The 11,614-nt window shown below is 35.7% G+C and overlaps 1 protein-coding gene across 1 annotated transcript; it reads right to left on the reverse strand.

The window, feature by feature from the left end:
- Nucleotides 1-3,211: 3,211 nt before the first annotated feature.
- Nucleotides 3,212-11,410, reverse strand: LOC144562451 (putative metal-nicotianamine transporter YSL12). Its single transcript, XM_078311680.1, has 8 exons — nucleotides 10,927-11,410; nucleotides 6,635-6,798; nucleotides 6,431-6,528; nucleotides 6,198-6,332; nucleotides 5,939-6,128; nucleotides 4,844-5,133; nucleotides 4,232-4,521; nucleotides 3,212-3,959 (listed from the first exon to the last, which is right to left on the reverse strand). The coding sequence occupies exons 1-8, from the start codon at nucleotides 11,360-11,362 to the stop codon at nucleotides 3,433-3,435; spliced, it is 2,130 nt and encodes a 709-aa protein (XP_078167806.1). The 5' UTR covers nucleotides 11,363-11,410; the 3' UTR covers nucleotides 3,212-3,432.
- Nucleotides 11,411-11,614: the final 204 nt, after the last annotated feature.

An 11,614-nucleotide genomic window follows, 5' to 3' on the forward strand; every position in this document is an offset into this window, starting at 1 on the left:
CATCTGTTGGAAATAGATGGTTTGTATTATTTATTGATGATTGTACCAGGATGACTTGGTTGTATGTTCTTAAAAGAAAGGATGAAGTGACACATGTCTTTAAATCTTTTTTTAACATGGTGCAAAATCAATTTAATAAAAACATTAAAATTCTGAGAAGTGACAATGGAGGTGAGTTTGTCAATAGCATACTTCGAGAATTTCTTAACTCTAAAGGTATAATTCATGAAACAAGTTGTGTCAGTACTCCACAACAAAACGGAGTAGCTGAACGGAAAAACAGACATGTCTTAGAAACAGCCCGGTCTATGTTACTTGAGAATACTGTTCCACAAACCTATTGGGATCATGCGGTTGCTGCTGCAGTATACCTAATTAATCGTATGCCATCCAATGTACTAAATTTTCAAACTCCACTTCAAGTACTTTCTTCATACGTATCGCTACCATCAACTCTTAACCTCCCACCAAAAGTATTTGGGTGTGTTGCATTTGTTCATATACAAAAGCATCAACGGTCTAAACTAGAACCATGCGCAGAAAGATGCGTATTTCTCGAATATGGTCAAAACCAGAAGGGCTATAAATGTCTTAACCCTGTTTCTAAAAAGGTATTTGTTACCATGGATGTCACTTTCCTGGAATTAGAAAGTTTTTTTAGAAAGGACACGTATCATTCTCAGGGGGAGAGTTTCTCTGCGAATGAAAGTCCGTGCTACTCTAATAGATACTGGAATCTCAGTTCGGAGCAAACCACAGGGAATCCGAACCCAGAACCAGAACCAGCTGCTACTGGGCCGAACCTAGATCCAGCTGCTACTGGCCCGAATGAAAGTCCAGCTGCTACTGGGCCGAACCCAGAATTAATTGCTATTGGCCCAGACCATTTCGCTGCTGATCCATCTGCGACTCCTTGGGCCACCGATTCTATTCCATGTCAGCAGGACCTAAACTCAAGCCTAATACGTGATGTAGTCTCATCTGATGCCGAGCCTGAAAGTGAGCAAAGACAAATGATACAGTCCTCTTTACCTCACCACGGCCAATCTCCTGAAAACGAGGTAACCTCAAACTCTGAATTTTTAGATTCACATAATTCTAACACAGGTTATAGATTACCTGACAGACATAACAGGGGCAAACCTCCTAAGCGGTTCAGACCGGATGAGGACAGTGGAGGAAATTACGCGATTAGTAAGTTTGTAGCAACAGAACACTTGCCCAATTCTCTGAAGGAGTTTGACGCTACTCTTGCTTCTGTTCGGGTTCCGGAAAAACTTGAAGAAGCGATGAGTGATCCCAAGTGGCTAGATGCTATGAGGATGGAGATGGAGGCATTAGAGAAAAATCACACATGGCGGTTGGTAAGTTTACCAAAGGGAAGAAAAACGGTAGGCTGTAAGTGGGTATTTACTGTAAAGTATGGTCCAAATGGGTTGGTCGACCGGTATAAAGCTAGATTAGTTGCTAGAGGGTTTACACAAACATATGGTATTGATTATCAGGAAACCTTCTCACCAGTTGCTAAGTTGAATACCATTAGAATTCTATTATCTCTTGCAGCTAATCTTGATTGGCCGTTGCATCAATTCGATGTAAAGAATGCTTTCCTTCACGGTGATCTTGAAGAGGAGATTTATATGGAGATTCCACCCGGGTACAACCATTCAGGGTCTCAACAGTTGGTCTGCAAATTGGAAAAAGCACTATATGGGTTAAAACAATCTCCCAGAGCATGGTTTGGAAAATTCTGTAGTGCTATGAGAAAATATGGGTATTCTCAAAGTGATTCTGACCATACTTTGTTTTACAGGAAGGGACATGAAAAGATAGCTGTCTTAATTATTTATGTAGACGATATGATAATCACAGGTGATGATCTAGATGAGATAGAAAGTCTGAAGAAGAGACTCTCTAAAGATTTTGAAATGAAGGACTTAGGTGGACTGAAATATTTTCTCGGCATTGAAGTGGTAAGGTCCAAGCAAGGTATATCTTTGTCCCAACGGAAATATGTACTAGATTTGCTAACTGAAACTGGAATGCTTGACTGCAAACCAGTTGATACCCCTGTTGTCCAAAACCTTAAGTTAGGTGAGTTCCCGACTCAAGAACCGGCCAATAAAGAAAGATACCAGCGATTGGTGGGCAAGCTCATTTACTTGTCTCATACTAGACCAGATATAGCATATGCTGTGAGTTTAGTAAGTCAGTTCATGCATGCTCCAAGTGAGCAGCATATGGAAGCCGTGTTTAGAATTCTCAGGTACCTAAAAGGTGCTCCAGGTAGAGGAATTTTCTTCAAGAAAAATGAACACCTAAGAGTAGAAGGGTATACAGATTCGGACTGGGCAGGAGACATCACATATCGAAAATCCACTTCTGGATATTTTACCTTCGTTGGAGGTAATTTGGTAACATGGAGAAGTAAAAAGCAAAAGGTGGTAGCCCTTTCTAGTGCCGAAGCTGAGTTTATTGGCATCACTAAAGGGTTACAGGAGCTAATTTGGTTAAGGAGAATCCTAAGTGAACTTGGTTTTGGTCCAAGTGATGGAATGAGGCTCTTTTGTGACAACAAGGCGGCAATTGCCATATCTCAGAATCCGGTACAACATGACCATACAAAGCACATAGAAGTGAACAGACACTTCATTCGACAAAATCTAGAAGAGAATACCATCTCCCTCCCATTTGTGCGAACTAGTGATCAACTAGCTGATATTTTAACCAAGGGAGTTTCAAGTGCAATTTTTCATGACTCGCTTGGCAAGTTGGGCATGACGGATATCTATGCACCAACTTGAGGGGGAGTATTGACGCAGGCAAGTTAGGTAACAGCTGGATGCGCATAGGCATAGCTGGTTATTTGTTGCTCTATTAGGTTTGTCTTAAGATAGGAAAGAAATTGTGTAAATAATGAGAAAGATTATGTTTACTATTCTCGGCTCTTTCTCCTCTATTTGAGAGAGCATTGTATCAAAGAAAACATTTTGTAACAGAAATTTATTAAATAAAACAAGGGAGGGAAGGGAGATTCAGGGAGTGCTTGTGTTCTTTGTGTTTGTTGATTTCTTGTTGATTTTGTGTCAGTACCCTTGTTGAACTATCTTGTCTTCCTTTTTTGTATTCCTTTAACTTTGCTTTATATGATATGATTAGCGTTTTGCTAACTATTCAATAAATAAAAAATAACAGAGAAAATTATGAAGAATTTGCGAAGGTTTAATTATGTTTCATATTTAAATTTATATACAATAATTTCCAACGTCAACACTTTAACATCAAACTAACCCAATACTAAAAAGTATTATTAACTCACCAAACTTCTCTTTGAGAAAGAAAACCGCTTACATACATACAACTTAGGAAACCATAAATACACAACGATGAAGTAACCCAACAGCAGAACATCAACCATTTTTCCAATTTGACTCACAAAGAAGAGATGAAGTTATCAACCTTTACATTCATCTTGCGAGACAAAAACTTCATGCAAATCGGTGGATTAACCTTTGCCAGAGCCAAAATTGACTGGGGAAGAGTCCATAAACCATCCCCGCAAATCATACCTGAGGCCACAGCAGGCCCAAATTGATCTGCCTGCAACTTGTTAATCTTCTCCCAAATAAACAAAATCAAGCTGCCGACACACATGTCAATTGCAAAGTACGGACCAAGATAGAATGGTATGGCCATGGCCATAGGGATGGGGATAAATTGCGAGACCTTTTTCGGAACCAAATCTCTAAGCAGATTGATAAAGAAACCAGCGAAGAAGAACCCAATGCAGAGTTTGAGGCAGTTGTGAGGGAGGGACCCAAAACCATCCACACCGAGAATAGCCATGTTACGGAAAACAATTCCATAAGGCACAGGGTATTCACTGCCACTAAGACCAAGGTCACTGAAGGCCTTGTAAAAGAGCCAAAAGACGCATGGTGAGATGACACAACCCATTGCTGTAATGAAATCATTGGGTGTTATACATGTGAGATGAGACTTTCAATCCCTTTGTTTGTTCATTACTTTTCAATTTGAATGTTATAATGCCAGTTGTATTATACATTTGCAAGGACTCCACAAAAAGTCCATTATTCTGGTACTGTTCTTGATCCAGCAAGTATAACAAAAATCAATTGAAGAGGTCTAGATTGGAGAACATTTTGACCAGGTTATTGGACTTGAGCTTGACTAATTAAGAAATGTTGCTACTTTGCAAATATATTTTTACCTGTGCCAATAATTTGACTAACAAACATGGATCTTGGAGAGGCAAGGGTCAGGTAACCAGTCTTGAAATCTTGCATTAAATCAGCGGCAGTAGCAACGATGGTCATCATGACACCACAAGCTGCCAAGCCGGCAAGCACACCTCCATCTCCCTTACCAGCCCATGCACCAATTGTGAAGATGGCAAGCTTACCATAAGTGGAGATAAGAGACCAATCGGTCAGGCCACAACCATATGCATTACAGAAGGCAAGGATTGGTGCGAATAAATAGGCTACCAGGATGTAGTACCTGTTAAATAAATAGCAATTAAGAATGTTATTCTGTTGGCTTGCTTCGATGATTTTGTAATTGCATTGTGCACCCAGCAATTTTCTTATTTTGTAATTTGTTCACCAAAAATCCAAAAGGTTTGGAGCGTAGCGTGGTAGAGCCAGACATGTCCTTTGTTGGAATTGAGAGCAATTCCTGTTTTGGTACTTATTTTTTTTGCTCTTGAAATACTTTATTTTGTTCACCAAAATACCACAGGGTCACGAGTGTGGAATGCATAATTTTGTGCACTTTTTTGGTCATCATCAGAAAATTATTTGGGCAACAAGTATAGAAGTACCATTTCAGAGGCTTGAAGATATGTGGCAGTGTCACAATGGAAATTATCGCCAAACAAACATAGCCTCCTAATGCAAACTTCTTAGGGATCTGGCCCTTCAAAAAGTGCTCAATCCTCCTCTTGTCATCGAATGAGATTGTCTCAGCAAAAACAACATTGCCAGCATCATCTGTGATGGGAAGTTTGGACTTGATTTTCCATGCACTGTAAAGAGAGAGAAATGTGTGGGATAAGACCTTCACAAAGTTGTACAAGCCATCTCCTAAAATCAGGGCAACGGAAATAAACACCTACATGATGGAAAACTCATTAGTAAAGGGATATTTCGTGTTGAATTTTAACAAAAGTTGGAAAAAGTAGTTTAGTAATTGACTCAATACTCAGTAGCTAAATTGTTACTTAAGGAGATTAAGCTGACTGAACAAAAAGGGGGAATTTCATGTATACCCTCAAAAACTTGGAAATTACGCATTTCCCCCTCTAAAATTGATAATATCATAACCTTCTAAACTTCAAAAACTCACAAATTTACTCATCTCAATGTATTTTTTATTGAAACTCATTTTAAACTTATGAAGTATCCATTTTACCCTTCATTAAAAAAATAAAAATATATATAACAAGTTTTAAAGAAAATGTTCTTCTAAGTGGACGATTTTTGAGGGTAAATGAGTCATTTCTCTACTTCTGACAATTATGCAGTAGAGAAATGACATATTTTCCCTCAAAAACCAACCAATTAGAAGATTGACATTTTTCTGAAATATGCTACTAGTTTTTATTTTTAATGAGAGGTAAAATGGGTTTTTCATAAATTTAAAATAAGTTTCAATAGAAAAGACAACAAATGGTTAAATTTGTGAGTTTTTTTAATTTAGAAGGGTATATATGATATTATGAATTTTAGAGGGGGGAATACGTAATTTCAATGTTTTTGAGGGATATACGAAATTGCCCTGAACAAAAAGACTTTAGTTTCTCATAAGTTTTGTATGCACTGAACTAATTATAGGTACAGTGTAAATTTCCATTTTTGACCTTCTATTTATATTTGTCATTGTTTTGTATCTTATAAGTTTAGGTTCGAATACTTACCTTATAACCTTGCAAGCCATGAAGACTGGTGTTAGAGAGAGAAGCAGAATACCATTCGCCCTTTTTGTTATTAATCAGAGGCCACATCAACCCCCAAGAAAGAATACCACCCAAAAGCACAGAAATGTTCACAATGTAGGGGCAGATCATCCCAACTCCAACATAGGTAGGAGAGAAGTCGAAGTAAAACCTACAAAAGATGCAAGAAAGGAGTTTCATAACATATATTAAAAAGCAAAAGCTCGAATATATTTTTTACCTGTTATTATAAGCCTTCAGGCCTAATGTCGGGAAATATAAAAATCCACAATCATCTCCGCCAGTGTAGAACCATTGAAAGAACCCCCACAAGAAGGTGCCTGCAAAGAACTTGCCTAGGAGCTTTACTTGCTTCCTAAATTATACAGTTTAAAATGAGATTAGATAACTTTTAAACTACAACATCTACAATGCAGGTGGTGTTTTGTGATTCTGAGAATGATTCTCTCTTACATCGCCAACTTAGCACCCTCAGGAGTGTGAAAACCATTGATAAGATAAGCAGTAGCTGTCCCACTTGGATAGATCAACTTATAATCGATTATCATGATCTGAACGATACGAAGTTTGTTCATGTAATTAGTAACTTATTTCCTTTGACATACACAAAATTGAATTAACATATAGTGAGTTGAACTATTGATAGAGAAGTTTTACCTTTCTCAAGGGCACCAGTGCAAAAAGGCCGATGAAACTGACTAAAAACATGAACCCGATCATCCAGCTTAGTTTCGGGTCCTTGATATCTCTTGGATCATTTGCTTCAGTTGCTTGTTCTGCTACCCGACTGCTCATAGCAAACAGATAGTTTCCAAACCCGCCTGTTCAAACAGATTAACTTTTACAGTGAACCTTTCTGAGGCATTATACAACTGTTATACCACAAGTACCACACAAAAACCATGCTCTTGCTTGTTGGATTATCCAAATGAACAGGCCCATTTATAATAATCCAGAAAAATAATATAGATGGAGTGATGGACATCACTTTCACAGTATATCACTATCCTAGAAACTAAGTGTCAATGGATACGGGTACGGATCTGAGGAAACTATTTTCATACTCATAACCATTTAAAATTTGTCTTACTCGAAACCTACTATTTCCCATTAAAAATTAGTTTATCCATATTCTACCCTTACCCATTAAGATAATGGACAATGAAACGAATAAATTGATAGCATATAAAATTTAATCCATAATATATATATGAGATAGGCTAATGTGCATTCGAATGTATATGGTCCGAAGTGCTTACGGTCCAAATTTGAAATTTCAAAATCCAAACGGTCGATCCGAACCGTTCATCTTGTTCTTCATATTAATATGTGCTTGGAGACCAAATTTTACATTTTTCTGAATTTTTTTACTATTTATTAAGCCACTTTGAAAATTGCTGATCCAACGGTGGCTGCACAAAACAGTAAAACCGTTGGATCAACGATTTTCAAAGTGGCTTAATAAATAGTAAAAAAAATCAGAAAAATGTAAAATTTGGTCTCCAAGCACATATTAATATGGAGAACAAGATGAACGGTTCGGATCAACCGTTTGGATTTTGAAATTTCAAATTTGGACCGTAAGCACTTCGGACCATATACATTCGAATGCACATTAGCCTATCTATCTATCTATATATATATATATATAGATAGGCTAATGTGCTTTCGGTAGCATATGGGCCGAAATACACACGATCCAAATTTTAAATTTCAAAATCCAAACGGTCGATCCGAACCGTTCATCTTCTTCTCCATATTAATATCTGCTTGGAGACCAAATTTTACAATTTTCTGAATTTTTTTACTATTTATTAAGCCACTTTGAAAATCGCTAATCCAACGGTATTACTGTTTTGTGCAGCCACCGTTAGATCAACAATTTTGTAAAATACTTAATAAATAGTAAACAAATTCAGAAAAATGTAAAATTTGGTCTCCAAGCAGATATTAATATGGAGAAGAAGATGAACGGTTCGGATTAACCGTTTGGATTTTGAAATTTCAAATTTGGACCGTGTGTATTTCGGCTCATATGCTACCGAAAGCATATTAGTCTATCTCATATATATATATATAGGATTTGGCTAATATGCTATGGGTAGCTAAGAGGCCTCCCGTGCTACGGCTCTATATTCGACTTTTTAAAATTCTAACGGTCGATCCGAACCGTTCATCTTGTTCTCCATATTAATATGTGCTTGGAGACCAAATTTTACATTTTTTGGAAATGTTTTACTATTTTTTTAGATTTATTGAATATCGCTGTTTTTTATGGTCCAGATTTGTCTGAAAAACAGCGATTTTCAATAAATCTAAAAAAATAGTAAAAAATTTCCAAAAAATGTAAAATTTGTTCTCCAAGCACATATTAATATGGAGAACAAGATGAACGGTTCGGATTGACCGTTAGGTTGAAAAGTTGAATATTGAGCCGTAGCACGGGAGGCCTCTTAGCTACCCATAGCACCGTAGCCAAGTCCTATATATATATATATATATAGAGAGAGAGAGAGAGAGAGAGGAGGGATCTAATTACATCTTTTTTTGTGATACCGAATTACACTCTTCATTTTCAAAAATTTTAAATTCCAAATAGTCAAATCTAAACTATTCGACATGATGAATATATTAAAGTGTGCTTGCAGATCAAATTTTATATTTTTCTGAATTTTTTTACTATTTATTAAGTGTTTTACAAAATCGTTGTTTTCATATCATTGAATTTTTGTACTCATCTTAATAAATAGTAAAAAATTTAAAAAAATGTTAAATTTTATATGCAAGCATATTTTAACATATCCATAATGTTGAATGGTTTGGATTGACTGTTTAGACTTTAAAAATATAGGGTGCAATCCAGTGTCACAAAAAAAGAGTGTCTAAAGAAATTTTTTCTTATCCATATTCATACGTAATAAGCTAACAAAAAAAAAAAAAAAAAAACTTTACCTATGTATAACTTATTGAATATAGATCGGATAAACAGTTAAAAATGATGTCACTGACACTCCTACTAAAAATGAATTAAAATCCACTGAAATTCCAAAGATAATTTTAGAGTCCTGCAATTTCCTTCTCTCCATTTCTCCTCTCTCTTCTTTCTCTCTCATCAAAATTTGATGAGAGAGAAAGAAGAGAGAGGAGAGAGATATGGAGAGAAGGGATTGCAGGACCTGAAATTCCAAAGCAGATCCGGATCCACTAAAACCCCATTCGTTACGGAATAGCCTCACTTTCACTTATCACTTAAAGTCATGCTTTTAAGTAAGAGAGTCAAGCAAGGCAAGTCAACTATAATAAACAGTGGACCGGATTTTTATTTGTTTATGCCAATTTAAGTGGACCTAATTTTCTTTGCCCGTGCCAGTTTGCATCATTTGTGACCTTCTACCTGGCCACTAAGCAGATTGGATGAAAATGAACAACCAATTATCTTTCTCTGATTAAATGGCGCAGCTTTATTATCCTACCCTAACATAAATTTATCACATAAAAAACAAAAACAAATGATACACATATTTGCAAAATAAAAAATAAAAAAACTTATTTGGACTGTTGGGATCTTACACACAAATAATACGTCGAACAGAAAAAACCCAAATTTTCTAATAAAAAATCGATTTGAACAGTTAACTTTTTGTGGGCCACCGATTATCGGAAATTCCATAAATTATTTCTACCTTAGTTTAAAATTTAAAAAAAAACTTATCGTTTATTTTTGTGATTGTTTTACGATGACCCAACTTTCATGGAATTTTTTTCATAAACCATAATTAAAAAAATTAATGTTACGGAACCAATATGATTACTTTTTTTTTTCAAAAACCATAAAGACCGTGGGGTTTCCAAGGTCTCAATTTTTTTTTTTTATAAAACAAAATTTTTTTTTTTAAAAAAAATTTTGTATTAAAATATTTGAAATGTTAAATATATTTCTTTGAAAATATATGAAATACAATATAATTTGATTTATTAGAAAGACTGCAATAAATAACCCGGATCAATATTTTTCAGGTCGGATTTTTCGCGGCTGTAAGAAAAATTAATATATTTCTTTATGTGTTATTAGAAAAAAAAAAAAATGCTTAGATTATAAGTTATTGATCCCGGTTCAAAAGTCATTTCTAGGTAATTCAGAAAATATTGTGATCCTTCTAGTACATTTAATTTATGAAAAGTTGTATCTATTTTTGAAAAAAAACAAAAACTTTTAAGTTATTTAATGGTTGTTATTCAAAAAGAATTCTCAAAATAGATATAACTTTTTATAAATTAAATGTCCTAGAAGGATCACAATATTTTCTGAATTATCTAGAAGTGACTTTTGAACCGGGATCAATAACTCAGAATCTAAGCATTTTTATTTTTTTCTAATAACACATAAAAGAAATATATTAATTTTTCTTACAGCCGCGAAAAACCCGACCTGAAAAATATTGATCCGGATTATTTATTGCAGTCTTTCTAATAAATCAAATTATATTGTATTTCATCTATTTTTAAAGAAATATATTCAACATTTCTAATATTTTAATACAAAAAAAAATTATGTTTTATAAAAAAAAAAAAAAAAAAAGTTGAGACCGTGGGAAACCACGGTCTGGAAAAAAATTCTGTTTTTTAAAAAAAAAACAAATAATAATAATAATTTGAGACCGTGGGAGTTCTGTAACATTAATTTTTTTAATTATGGTTTATGAAAAAAATTCACTTTCATGCTCTCCCCATTTGTCACTCTTTCCAGTTGTCTCTCCTTCAAATATTTTTCTCTCTCCTCTCTATCTGTTTTTTTTTTCTCTTCTTCTTCTCTCTCCCTCTTCCTTTAAGATAATACAACAATCACTAGAGTTCATTGAAACGCAGTGGCAAAGGAATCGATATCTCATAAGAAGACAACAAAAGAAAAACAACTTCCACAAAAGCACATAATAGGTAGGTAAGCTTACCGCTAAACGCCAACCCATACGCAGCAACCACGGCAGTCTGAATCACCGTGTTCTCCTGCCTCGTGAAGGGCTGCTTCAGCATTCCCCACTTCTCCAAAGCCACGGTCCACATCCGTGTGAAGAAAAACCCAAGCAAACCAGCCGCGACGTTCAGCGAAGGTATGATACCGGTGGTGAGACTAAGCTTCATCACGATAACGCTAAACAGTACAGCGAGGAAGAAGGCCACGAAGAAGGCGCGAAAGGTGAGCTGCTCTCTCCATCCGGGTATGGGTTTTGACTCGAACGCTTGCTCCACTGTGAGGGCTTGGTCATCACTTTCGCCATTAGAACTATTGGGTATGTTGCGCTGTCTCAATCCAGTCGCCTCCACCATCTCCTCTCCTTCGTATGCATCAGATTGTGGATTTGGTTTTGTATCTTCGCTGATCCCCATTGGAAAAAGAGATACAGAGGGAGAGAATCTGAAAGATGATAATTCGAATCTGGTTGTGTGAATCTATTTAATAGCGGATGTAAATACGGAAGTGTAATTCCATCGAATATTTGTCAACAATGATAAGGATGTAAATATGGAAGTTTCAAACTATCGTTTTCTCGTGCAATTAGGGGTGTCACTCACACCCGTTTACCCGTTTATCTTACCTGTATCATATTCGATAAGACATATATAAATAAGGTTTTTTTC

Source organism: Carex rostrata, chromosome 11 (genome assembly GCF_964058835.1).
Source record: "Carex rostrata chromosome 11, lpCarRost1.2, whole genome shotgun sequence".
Taxonomy (NCBI): domain Eukaryota; kingdom Viridiplantae; phylum Streptophyta; class Magnoliopsida; order Poales; family Cyperaceae; genus Carex; species Carex rostrata.

Bases quoted from the DNA above. Each gene is read 5' to 3' on its own strand.
- LOC144562451 (XM_078311680.1), bottom strand. From the start codon at position 11,362: ATGGGGATCAGCGAAGATACAAAACCAAATCCACAATCTGATGCATAC. The intron at 6,129-6,197 runs GTAAAAAATATA...CATCTTTTGTAG, and splicing joins CTGAAGGCTTATAATAACAG to GTTTTACTTCGACTTCTCTC. The intron at 3,960-4,231 runs GTAAAAATATAT...ATTTCATTACAG, and splicing joins TAGTCAAATTATTGGCACAG to CAATGGGTTGTGTCATCTCA.